Source organism: Trifolium pratense, linkage group LG3, assembly GCF_020283565.1.
Source record: "Trifolium pratense cultivar HEN17-A07 linkage group LG3, ARS_RC_1.1, whole genome shotgun sequence".
NCBI classification, from domain to species: Eukaryota; Viridiplantae; Streptophyta; class Magnoliopsida; order Fabales; family Fabaceae; genus Trifolium; species Trifolium pratense.
This window is the reverse complement of record NC_060061.1, coordinates 10,896,915-10,910,668: the sequence shown is the minus strand read 5'-3', so window position 1 is coordinate 10,910,668 and position 13,754 is coordinate 10,896,915. Positions and strand designations below refer to the sequence as shown.

The window sequence follows — 13,754 nt, the reverse complement described above, 5'->3', positions numbered from 1 at the left end:
TTAAAATTATTACTCCATATCATTTAAAGTGACATTAGTAATATAAGTCTCATGAGATTAGCTCAATTGGTAGAAATAATGCATTGTACATGCAGCGGCCGGGGTTTGAATACCGGTCATTCTACTTATCTACGGCAAGTTGAGAAAAAACTATGCAAAAAGAATACAAATTTAAAAACTATGCAAAAACCAAAGTTTTTTTTTTTATAATGTACAAAAACCAAAGTTTTGCCGAAAGGATTTATCATAAAAATAACGTTTTTGCCGGAAGGGAAATTAAGATCATTTAAGTGTTGTAGCTGGTTTTTTCTCGGTGCCGGGTCTCGAACCGAGTTCCTCTAGATTGAGGATTAACTCCTCAACCAAGTACCAATGGTTGTAGCTGGTTTTTGTTGACATATCGTTTCTGTTCCACGAGTTTGTTGCTTTTTTCTAGCCTAAAATTGTGTAATTTATCTGTATCTTATCTCCATCTCTTCAAACGTGCCTCATGTTTGTTTGAACTTATTAAATAACATTTTGGCTGTTAAAAAAAAGTGTTCTCCTTCATATATGTGTGGTAATTTGAAAACCATAGATGCGATAATTTGGAACTATTGAAGAAACTATCTAATGATTTACAAAAGCTACAAAAGCAAACCAAGTATTAGTTTCTGGCTTCTCCTTCATATTTATGTGGTAATTTGGAAAGTTTGGATTGAAAAATATTAATCAGGTTTGCACAATTTCTACCAAAGGGTTCATTTGTTTAACTATGAAACAATTTTTTTTTAACTATATATACTTCAATTATTTCCAACTGTGATTTTATCACACACATATAGTAAAGTATAAGGCTGCTTCTACTTATGGACCATGAAATAGGTGGTACATGATGTATAAATCTATTTGCAGTTAAAAACAAATTAATATGTTTTCAAACTACTATATAGAAAGTGCTTTGAAAAAGTTTGAACTTCAATTCACTCTTTCAGACAAGAAACATTCTGAAAGCAACATTGTTAGTAATAATATAAATTATTTTTCTTCTCCATTGATTTACAATACTGGTGCAGTACAGTGTTCTAGGTGACATAAAAGCAGAATAATCAGATGCTTGTTGAAAGAATAGTTTCAACTTCAGTCTTTCAGATAAGAAACATCAGTGTTCTAGGTGACATAAAATCATAATAATCAAAGGCTTGTTGAAAGAATAATTTCAAGTCCAATCTTTCTGATAAGAAACATATGAGGAGTTCTGAAAGAAACATCGTTAGTAATAGTATTAATAATTTTTTTTCCATTGATTTGCAGTACTGATGCAGTACAGTGTTCTAGATGACATAAAAAACAGAATAATTGAAATAATAGTTTAAGTGTTTTCTTTAGAAAACAAAACTTATTTAAAGTGCATCAAGTCATGAACAATGTTTCTCTGAGAATTCAGATGTTTATCTAAAAAACTGAACGGAACTTCCAATTTATCTCAACCATAAATCTTCCAATTTTGGCGAAGTTAAACTAAAATTAGTCAAACATAATTTGTAGCATTAGTGCTTTAATTACGGTAAGAAAAAAAGCATTAGTGCTTTAATTTTTAATAAAGTCATTCCATATAACATTTGTTTTATCTCAAATCGGTTATTCGCATGTTTTTAAGGATTACGGATTAAACAAAACTGTCCCAGAGTTTTGTATTATTCTTCTTCACTCCATTAATGTTTGTATATGCTTACTGAAGCCAACGATTAATATTGAATATAATCCGGATTAATATCCAAATGCACTACACATATTGATAAGTTGATAACAATAGTTCACAAAAAATAGCAAAACTAACAATTTGTATGCACTACACAACTCAATATGATAAACCTTGCAGCTATGGAGAACTTGCAACAGAAGATGACATTATAGAGATTTTAGTGCATACTAACAATTTAACAAAAGAGCCTTTGAGATGCCAAGGAGTCTTGAGACAATTCTATGTGTGATTTGATTAAAGTTAAATATTTTCAATGATCTGACAATTATTATTTATTGACAATATAAAAAGAAAATTATATAGACAATCCATACAAATTAAATCCACATTTGCAAGATATAACTAAAAAAAAGGCTTAATTACACTTTTAGTCTCTTATCTTTATTTTAGGTTTCAAGTTGATCCCTTATCTTTTCTGCAGGTTTAAAGTTGGTCCCTCCCGTCAAATTTTTCACTATTACCGTTAAATTTGGACACGTGTCATCTTTCCAAGTGTGGTTTCCGTTTGACGGGAGAGACCAACATGAAACCTGCAGAAAAGATAAGGGACCAACTTGAAACCTAAAATAAAGATAAGGGACCAAAAGTGCAATTAAGCCACTAAAAAACTATAACATTGTATTGACTTGTTATGTATAGCACAGTGTATCACTATTCACTAGAGTTGTGTGTAATATTCTTCCTTTGTAGTATAAAAGGGTATTAGAAGAGCGCTAGCAACACACTCTATCTTAACACTCACTCTTCTATTAGTTGAAATTTCAAATGGATTCCACTAAATCGTGTAGGCCACGTATAAATTTAATAGGGATCCATATACATTTCAACCAATAAAATAGTGTGTTAGACGGCGTGTTATTAGCATAATTCACGGGTATGATGTTGCATGTCACTCGGTAACCTCCTCCGGCCCAACCGTTATAGGCTTAAATGCAGCCAACACCACAGAAACTTTACATGCAAGAAATCCCATCATTCCAACTATGATATCTTTTGGTGTTATGATCACATCAATATCATCTCCTGAGGTAAACTTTACTGCTAATACAGCAAACCCTAAAGCCAATGCCACACTTAGTATAGGACCCTTTAATCCTTTGAACAATGCATCAGTTCCTCTCTTATTGCTTGTGATTAATTCGGAACCTGGCAATCCATCCACATACCTCTGCAACAATAGCAGATACAAGAAGCCTCCAATCCCACCAATCAAGAAAGCGAATCCGGTATTTTCACCAGCTGAAAGAGAAGCAATTGTTGTGCCGAACAATATCAGCACAGCATCATAAAATAGCAATGAGAATTTCAAATTTGTATATTCCTTCACGCTCTCTTCCTTTGAGATCTCAGGACTTATGAGCAAGGTACTGTCGTAAAGTTCTTTGTTGAATAAACTTATAGGATCAGTCCCTTCAAGCTGAGTCACGAGGTTAGGTCTTAGTTCTAACATGGATACATCAGTTCCTTCACCAAGCAATACATCCTCAACTGGAAAGTCGTATTGGAAGCCAGTGTACGGTGGTACCTCTTCTTCTGGCAATGATGGTTGCCATTCAGAATTCATGACTATCAAGGAGATATTTCCTAGGCGCCATTGACCTGACCTTAGAGGGAGAAGAAGAGTATTGTTAAAGAGATGAACTCAATTGATTGAACCAACAGTTATTTTTCAAGTTTCACAAAGATCATATGTTGGTTGCTGGAATGTGTCCTAATGTTAGAAGAAATATAACCTCGCACATGCTTGCTAAAAAATAACACAAAGGGTATTTGCCTCGTTACTTAAACAAATTTAAGGGAATGTGTCGATAAAAGGTACTTCAAAATTGAAGGTCAAGGATGATGTCTACTGAATCTTAATCACTCAAAAAACAAATAAACAAATAATAACATACCCGATTCAACACCAACCCAAAGAGCCTCAAGTCTTGCAATTTTTGGACCCTCAAAAATGAATTCATCAACAGAACCTCTTTGGAAATGAAGTATATCTCCTGACTCTGTGGAATCATCTGTAATCAAACTCACAGGTATTCTCTTCAATATGGAATGTCCATTTTCATCTATCAAGCATAGAAGAATTCCAGCATTGGAGTCACTTATATTTGAGCCATATAAGTTGCTGGTAACTAACTTGACCCTAAACAAAGATTTGGATTTATCCTCCTTAACAGAAGATAAAATATTTTCTAATGATGTTTTTGTGTACACTTTCACTTCAGAGGCTGGAAAAAGTTCTGAAGGTCTGGCATAAGTTCGAAAATCTGCGGCACAAACCAGTTATAGTTAGGAAGCACCAACACAAATACCAGACACAACATTAACGCTGACTACATAGTTAACAAATGGCCTTTGGTGAGTTAATAAATGAAAGTACTTTTTTTCGGTGCAAAATACTCTAAGAAACATGGAACTGATTAGGTCTGTCATCCATTTAGGCGATGCTAACAGAAGCTGGTTAAGTTCAAGCTTTTGAGTGCATGATTGTAAAGCAAACAAAGAGAAGTATACATCAAGAGTACTAAGTGCGTGCTTGAATTGACAGTGGTACTGTGATTTTTTGAAATTCCAAAATGTAGCTTTTGTAAAAGAAACACGGTGGTCCGCTGTGATTCCGCCAAACTCACTGTCAATTCAAACATGTACTCCAAAAGTATAAATTTATTACTTTTACATAAACTATGTTGTAGATACACAAACACACATTTTGACAACCAAAATCAGCCAACTATAATCACTAAATGCACGTCACACTGAAATATTTAATTTGCTACTTGCTAGGCCTGATAAAAATACTACAACTTTTAAAAAAGTATTGCAAATCAAATTTATTACTTTTAAGCAAAAAACAAATGACATAATCATTATATTATTAACTTATGATAATCAAAGTTTTATATTGGCCAGCTATATGCAAATCAACATAAAGTGTTAAACCAAATCAACCTTACTTGACAACTAGCATGCAAATTACTACTAATACTCCCAAATTGCTTAAAAAGCATCCTCAAAACAATCCAAATTTCCCAAAAAAAAAATATTTTTTCTTTCCATTTCATAACATAATATCACAAAAACGTTAAGATATGAAATCAATCAATCACAAAATAAAGAAAACAATTAAAATCCAATTGAATGAAGCTAAACATAAAAAGTTAAGATTTTTAATAGATTAATCAAGAAATAGTGAAGTGGGTTACCTTGAAAATTGGTATCAGAGAATTTGGCATGAATAGAAAAGCGTAAACGTTTATATTGAGTTGAAGTCCTTCTTGTAGTTGAGGTTATGCGTGTAGTTTTTTTGATAGCATGATTATGAATCAGTGAAGTTGAAGGAATCATAGTCTTCATAGGAATTGTTTCCATAGCTATAGCTCTGATTCTGAACCCTCTTTTCCCAAACGCAGGAATTGCATTGCAGAAGCTAGTTGTGAAGAATTTGTAAAGAATAATAAAGTATTATCTATTAAATATATTATGTTTCAAAAGATATAGCGTGAAGCGTTTGTAGTCCAACGGTTAGGATAATTGCCTTCCAAGCAATAGACCCGGGTTCGACTCCCGGCAAACGCAGAACTTTTTTTTTTTTGGTGCAGTATGATATGTGTTTTATGATGTTGATTTCATGATCCAACGGCCAAAATGTGCCAAGGTTGTATAGACATGACCATGGTTTGATTATGGAATCCTTAATATATTAAGACACAATACATGCCAACCACTTTTTCCCTCCAAAAGCTCCGATGAGTCCGCCTAAATCCAATTTCAATGTTTCTACCTTTTCATATTCCATCTAATTCCAATTTCAAACTGTTCACATTTTCTTCTTATATTTATTACTAACTTTTTCCTATGAGCCAAGGAACAAATATATATGTGTATAAATGAGGAATTGTGTTAAAAACGTGAGCAATAATAATCTCATGATAAGTTGTTTCTTGGCTTTTTTTTTTCCTTAAAAAAAATTGTTTTAAATATGAAGTTGTTTCATATAACGTTTTTTTATTTTAAAAATAGCTGTTTTTAAAACCAAACTTATATATAAACCAAAATCATTTTTTTAAACAAAAAAAATAATCTTATTGTGTACTACCTTCATTCCCAAAGATACAATTGAATCAACAAAAATTAATATATTTAATTTGTTTAAAATATAGTTCTAATACATCATTTTTTATAGGACAAAACTTACATGCATTTCCATACATGCATTTCTTACTTTTCCTCTCACAAAAAGGTAGTTTTTTTTATTAAAAAATAATTTTCTTTTATTTTTTCAAAATGAAAAAACACAAATAACCACCTCTTTGTGAGTGGAAAAGTAAGAAATGCATGTATGGAAATGCATGTAAGTTTTGTCCTTTTTTATATACTCAATTGTCTTTTATAAAAATGACTACGGGGATTATAACTTATTATAAGTATAATATACCAATTCTAAACAAGTTTGATTGATAATATTTTTTTTTTCACGTAAAAAATCATCATTCTATGATACTACTCTAGATTTATATATCTTTATCCTTAATATATTACTCTCTCTGTTCCTTTTTAAGTGTCTTCTGACGTCTGATTTAGCGTTCCAATTTGACTATCAATTTGGTATTTTAAAGGTATGATTCAATTATACCTATTGTCAATTACTCTCATTTTTTTCAATAAACTAATTATTGCTATATATTTGAAAAAAATAATATTTTTTTTACGTAATATATTAAATTTATTGGAAAGAGAAAGTGTGTGCAAAAAAATAAAAATTTGTTGGTGGATTAAAATAAGGATATAATAGAAAGATAAAGTGCAAAAATATAATTTACTAATTTGGTGTTACTATTCTAAAAAGACACTTTTTTTATAACATTCTAAAAATACACTTAAAAATAAACGGAGGGAGTAAGACACAATACTATCCTAATCACTATTTCCCGACAAAAGCTCCAATTAGTCCACATAAATTAATATTCACTTTTTTTTTTTACAATGAGTTGGGGGGTCGAACCCAGGACCTATAACATACTACCCAAATCCCTCACCACTATACCAAATATTTTCTAATGAAATTTAATATTCCGATCCATCTAATTTTCAATTCCCAACAACACATATAGTAGTAGTAATAATAACACACATGAGTTTAACTCAATTGGTCGAGACATCATATTATATATTGAAGAGTCAGTGTTCGAACCTCGGACACTGACATGTTCACCTTTAAGATAAAAAATTTAGCCACTAAGAAAGAAAAACAACAACCATACTATTTTCAAAAAACTAACAACACCCATTTTAAGGCCTTTTGGATTGACTTATTTTTTAACTTATGCGAAAGAGCTAATGCAAATAAATAAGTTTTTTTTATGTATTATTATAAGCTTTTCAAGTAAGTTTATGATAAAACAGTTTATAAAAATATCATTTTTGTCAATGAAAATTTATGAATTAACATAAAAATTTATTTATTTACAAAAATAATTTATATATATATTTATGACAATTTTGGCACACAATGTTAATATTTTATATATTTAACATTTTAAAGACTCTTTGAACAATAATTTTGTAACAAAAAATTATATAAATTTTTAACACGTTTCAAATTTTAACATGGCCCTGTGCATCGCACGGGTTCACAGACTAGTTATTAACTATAATAAAGAACAGAGATAGTAAATGTCAGTTTTGAGTACTAGGTCAATGGTAGATTCTAGAATAGAAATGAAATTTTCGTCCATGTGATTAGTTTAACTCAGTTGTTTGAAACATCGTATTTCATATGCAGTGATTGGGGTTCGAACACCAGATATTTTACTAATCCTTCTTAAATGCGAAATTTCTAGTCACCAGAATACTTGACAAAAAAGATAAGAAAATAATTTAATTTAATTTTTAAAGTTTATTTATTATCTAGGACTTGAATTCAATGCTTAAATATATAGCAAAACTAAATTCTTGTGTTTTTTTTTAAAAATAAATAAATAGGTTAATAGACCTCACTAAATTTAAGCTTTTAAAGACGTTGGACCAATCCGTTTTCGTTAGCATAACTCAGTTGATAGGATAATATAATATACGAGTTATAATTCAAATAGAATAGCCTTAAGTATGTTCGTCTCCTGCTCTCTATTGCAGCGAATCGAGATTAGCATTCAAACTCTAAGATGTATACTATTCAATTTTTTTGGTAAACCAAAAGTATCTTTCGCGCGCAATTGGAAAGACTAATTCCCTCAAATTAATTTAGATCAATTTAAGGGGTTAACCTTTCCCACCAAATGATTTTTTATACGCACATCAAACCTAGAATCAAATAATTAAGAGACTAACATATCTATCACTTATATTACACTATATTGATATCTACTTATTCAATTGAAAAACGAAAATTTTAATCTCTAATAAACTACTTATATAAAAAAATGTTGGACCAACATTTTGAAAATGAATATGCTTCTTCTAAACTCCAAGTAACTGAACAACAAAAAGCTTGACTTTTGGAAAAACACATGCAATTATTATAAAATTATTGAGAGTTGCCATTGGAACAAGCATAATTCTCTCCTAACATTAAGGACAAGGTTAACACGTGAAGATGAAGGAGAAGAGAAGGAACAATCATTCATCCATTCATTCATTTCATTGACCCTAACAACATCAGAAGTTTCTTCTTCCTCCACCAATCAACAAGCAACACTTCAAAATTGATTAGAAGTTTAGAACGTCGTGAAGGAAACAACATCTCGTTAATTTTGACTTTTTGGTGTTATTAAAAATAATTTGCACCAAATAAAAATAAATAAAATAGTGAAGCATTCTCATGTAAAAGTCACCGCTTAAACTTGATAAAATTAAATTATTAGTTATTTTTTTCACAAAAGAGTGGTGAAATGTTATTTCAACACAAAAATAACACATACTTGAACGCAATACATTTTGGAGGATAATTATGTAATTTTATTAACACATACTTGAATGGAAGGCAAACAAACAATTGTGTCGCTAATTCTTTTTAGATGACAAAATTTTTTTTTTCGGAAAAAAAATAAAAATTTGTCATCTAAAAAGAATTAGCGACGCAATTGTCTTAAATATTACATCTAGAGATCCAGGAGAACCACATTGTTGTGCGTACTTTTTGAACTTTTTTTCAAAATATTCATAGCATCTTATGCTAAGAAACCAAAAAAATCAAATGCAAATGGTATGAACGCATGTCGTCCTCTATCCTCACTACCACCACCACCATGTTGTGCTCACCAATATCATTACACTGTTCTCACCGCCACTGAGCTTCACCTTCCGGTTCCCAATGAGCTAAGAGCATCCACAACGGAGCACTCCATTTTTTAGTACTTAAATGGTCCCACATAGACACATCATCAATTTATTATTTTTTTATTAATAGTACCTAATAGATACTCAACCCCTCCAATGGAACATTTCTTAAAAAATTCTAAAATGGGTCCCATCAATAAATTTTTATGCCAATTTAAAAATTATGATTTTTTTATTTTTTAAATATATTAAATAAAGTGGGTCCCATAAAAAGAAAAGAGAGAGTTCTTATATTAGAAGTGGTACCTATTAGGTACTAAAATGTGTTGTGCTCCAATGGTAGTACCTAATAAGTACCATAAGTACCTAATAGGTACTACACCATTGGAGATGGTCTAAGGTATATCATAAAGAGAGAGACGATGCATGAGAGAGATCTCGTAGAGAGAGAATAGAACATTGAGGGAGAGAGATATGAGAGCTCAAGGAGAGAGATCCTAAGAAAAATTAGTGTGTTCATATAACAGTTCAAATAAAAAAGAGGTTATAAATGGATTTAAAAAAAAATTATCAACTCAAACGCTACTTGAAATAACATCTTAAAAAAAATCCATAAACTACATAAACTATATTTGCTCATTTATTGTAGAGAAAAAAAATGTAATTATATTTTTTTTGGTAAAAATGTAATGATTTAATAAGTAGTTATAATGGTATTATAAAAGTAAATAAACTATGTTGATCATCATTAAAAGAAGTGGATTTTATTTTTTATAATTTAAAGTTCGATTAAATTATAAGTAATATTTGATTAGTAATTTTTTAAGAATTTTAATAGAAATTATTTTGATTGATTTATTTTCAAACTGAACTAATTAACTATTTGAGTTCAATCTGTTTACTTAATTTTTTTTTTTATAAGTAAATTGTGATGTAGTATATGTTATGTTAATTTTTCTCCTTGTTTGAACTATGAATTTACAACTTCTTAACACTTAGCTCAACTAACTTAATCAGTTGAGTTATTCATCTCACCCAATCTATTTTCCCACTCAATCTATTTACTTAATCTATTTCTCCCTACATGAGTTGAAGGTTGATAATTATTGTACTCCCTCCATCCTTAATTATAAGCAAAAATCAATTTTTTAGATTCATTGAACTTTTACTTATAATAATTAAGGATGGAGGGAGTATGTTTATTTCCAATAAAATAGTTCCGAGAGAACTTGAGAAGAGAGAGTTTGCAAAAAGATATTGAATCAATCTTTAAAAGAAGAGGAATCGAGATGAGAGAGGATAAAAGTGTTGGGTCTTGCTAACGAGTAACTCCAGGGACTCTTTGAGTATTCAATTTAAAGAATTTTTTTATTAAAAAAATTAAACACTATAATTTTTAATGTCTTGACGTTATGCATTCTCATAAAAATTCTATTAAAAAGATACCGATACTATAATGAAAAGTTAATCAGCATTACCAATCGTTATTTGGTTCAGTGGTGATTGACGCTGAACTTGGTAGGGAGGACCACAGTTCGATCGCCCACAACTGCGATCGGGAGAAGGCTGGAACCACTTGATGCTAGAACTAACCCCCGAACCAGATTAAACTGGTGGTAAAAGAAAAAAAAAATCAGCATTTGCCAAAAGTGTAATCCCCGCCAAAAAAAATCTCCCTCTTGCTACAAAGAAAGGGAATAAAGACAACATTCACTTTTCTATTTAATCTCATTTATTTTTTTTGATAAGCCTATTTAATCTCCATTATACCCATACGTTGACATTATTGCATTCAGGCATTACACTTCAATTCTACACGTGATGGATATGAGGATATGAGATGATGCTTAAATCAATTCAAATTAATTAATTAACTACTTTGAATTCTTTTTTTTTTTTAATTTTTCTCTTATACTAAACAATACATCAAAAATTTATTCAACTTTTCTCACCTTTCTCTGTTCGCAAACTCTTTAGCCCTATTTGAATTGATGGAATACAATGAAATTGAGCAGAGCGGAATAAAATGGAGTGAAATGAAATAAATCTCTCATTTTATTGTTTGAATATTTAAAAAAAATAAAAAATTGAAGATAAGTAGTGGTAAGAAATAAAATTCATTTTATCCTATTTCATTTCATTCCATTATTATTTTTCAAATCCAAACAATAAAGCATTATTCTATTATATCTCTTTTTTTTTTTTTTTTTGAACTTCGACCCCTATATATATAATGCAATGTCCAACTAATTGAGCTAAGCTAATGAGACTATTCTATCTCTTTTTATTCCATTTCATTCCATGAATCCAAACATGTCTCTTTTTAATTTCTTATAGCAACCAAACACATCCTTAATTCTACACCATATGGTAGGTACTACCAACAACTAACAAGTTTGACAAAAAAGTTATTATGCTGAAAAATGAAAGGCTTGACGAAATTACAGGCTGAAAAATTAAGGGTCTTCCCTACAATTCCTAGACCATCACATGTAGTACACGTTATATACTACCCCACTACTACTACTACTACTACTAGTAATTCAAAATAATTTTTTTTGTACAAGTAATTCAAATAAATTTACGTTGTTTAATAATAAATACATTACATCAGTACTATTATATGGAAAAATTAATCCATGTCTTTGCCTTGTTGTATTGGGTATGAGATGTGTACAAGCATCATATAAACGTGTGAGTCAGACAAACACAAATAATTTAATCAAAAAAAAGAAGAAAAAAAAGATAAACACAAATAATTGGTAAACAATACTACTATATCTTGTTATATTCTTATTCTCCTTTAACATTGGAATTGTAATATATACTACATATATAAGCCAAAATCATAAGCCAAAATCCAGAAAAATCCAAACATGGGTGCTATTGATTCTGATTCCCTTCATTCTTCAACACAAGATTCATATCATCAACCTCTTCTAAACCAAAGGGTCGATGATGAAGAAGATTCAAATCCAAAAACCAAATCACAAAAAAAACTAGCTCTTCTCCCTCTAATTTTTCTCATCTATTTTGAAGTTTCTGGTGGCCCTTATGGTGAAGAAGCAACAGTAAGTGCTGCAGGTCCACTTTTTGCAATTCTTGGATTTGTAATTTTCCCTTTTATATGGAGTATACCAGAGGCTCTTTTAACTGCAGAATTAGCTACGACTTTCCCTGGAAATGGTGGATTTGTTATTTGGGCTAATGAAGCTTTTGGCCCATTTTGGGGTTCTTTAATGGGCTATTGGAAATTTTTCAGTGGTGTCATAAATTTAGCATCTTTTCCTGTTTTATGTATAGATTACCTCAAACTTGTGATTCCTGTCTTGTCTTCAGGTTTACCTCGTTATGTCTCAATTTTTGTCTCAACTTCTTTGTTGTCTTTTTTGAATTATTCAGGTTTAGCTATAGTTGGTTATACTGCAGTTGTTTTAGGTGTTATTTCGCTTTTACCCTTTGTGATAATGTCTTTGATTGCATTGCCTAAGATTGATCCTAGTAGATGGGTAAGTTTAGGTGAAGAAGGTGTGAAAAAAGATTGGACACTTTTTTTTAATACAATTTTTTGGAACTTGAATTTTTGGGATAATGCTAGTACTTTAGCTGGTGAAGTTGAAGAGCCACGTAAAACTTTTCCAAAAGCTTTGTTTTTTGCTGGATTGTTAACTTGTTTAAGTTATATAATTCCTTTGTTGGCTACTACTGGTGCTATGCCACTTGATCAAAAAGTTTGGGTTGATGGATATTTTGCAAATGTGGCTTATTTGATTGCTGGAAATTGGTTGAAATATTGGATGGAAATTGGTGCTGTTTTATCACTTATTGGATTATTTGAAGCTCAATTAAGTAGTGCTGCATATCAACTTTTGGGTATGTCTGATTTGGGATTTTTACCAAAAGTATTTGGTGAAAGGTCAAAGTTTAATACTCCTTGGTTGGCTATTTTGATTTCAACAATAGTAGCAATGTCCATGACTCTTTTAAGTTTTACAGAGATTATATCTACTGTGAATTTCTTGTATAGTTTAGGGATGCTTTTGGAGTTTGCTTCTTTCCTTAAGTTGAGGAAAAAGTTCCCTACAATGAAAAGGCCTTTTAGGGTTCCACTTGGATTCTTTGGTTTGATTCTAATGTGCTTTGTTCCATCAGTACTTTTGGTTTATGTGATGATGGTTGCTACCAAAATTGTCTTTGTGGCTAGTGGTTTATTAACCTTGTTAGGGATAGTGTTGTATTATTTCTTGAATCTTTGCAAGTCTAAGAAATGGATTGAATTCAATGGCGTAGGAGATAAATTGGATGAAGATGAAGATATTATTATATAGAAGTTGGGTATAATTATTATTACTTTGGTTGAAGCAAACTTGTGTAGCAATTTATGTAACATATTTGTTTATTTGGGGGGTTGAAGCAATCTTTGTAATAATATATGTATATTTTTCTGTAGGAGAAATTGGATTCTCCTCTGTAACTATATGTAATTTGTTGAACAAACGTCTTAATGACGATGTAGATTCCATAAATTATATTATTTTATTTTAAATGGCCTCTTCAAGATCCCAACTTGTTCTGTAAAAAAGAAAAGATCCTAACTTTGTGTTATTATTAAAGGAAAATGCTAAACGGTGCCCCCGGGGCACTAGTTAAGGATGCAAAAATAGTAATTTGACATTGGAGTTTGTGCAGTCAACTTCTCGAAAGTTTAAAAAGTGTTATTTTCTTTTCAAAACTTTCT

General features: G+C 30.6%; 2 protein-coding genes and 1 non-coding gene across 3 annotated transcripts; 2 read left to right on the top strand and 1 right to left on the bottom strand.

Annotated features, from left to right (window-relative positions):
* Positions 1-2,342: 2,342 nt before the first annotated feature.
* Positions 2,343-5,183, bottom strand: LOC123914178. Its single transcript, XM_045965210.1, has 3 exons — positions 4,945-5,183; positions 3,640-4,008; positions 2,343-3,343 (listed from the first exon to the last, which is right to left on the bottom strand). The coding sequence occupies exons 1-3, from the start codon at positions 5,108-5,110 to the stop codon at positions 2,634-2,636; spliced, it is 1,245 nt and encodes a 414-aa protein (XP_045821166.1). The 5' UTR covers positions 5,111-5,183; the 3' UTR covers positions 2,343-2,633.
* Positions 5,184-5,245: 62 nt separating this feature from the next.
* Positions 5,246-5,317, top strand: TRNAG-UCC. Its single transcript has one exon. It is a non-coding gene; the product is annotated as a tRNA-Gly (tRNA).
* A 6,419-nt stretch (positions 5,318-11,736) lies between these two features.
* LOC123914177 (probable polyamine transporter At3g13620) lies at positions 11,737-13,562 on the top strand. Its single transcript, XM_045965209.1, has one exon. It carries the CDS (start codon positions 11,893-11,895, stop codon positions 13,342-13,344), a length of 1,452 nt encoding a protein of 483 aa, XP_045821165.1. The 5' UTR covers positions 11,737-11,892; the 3' UTR covers positions 13,345-13,562.
* The last annotated feature ends 192 nt before the right edge of the window (positions 13,563-13,754 follow it).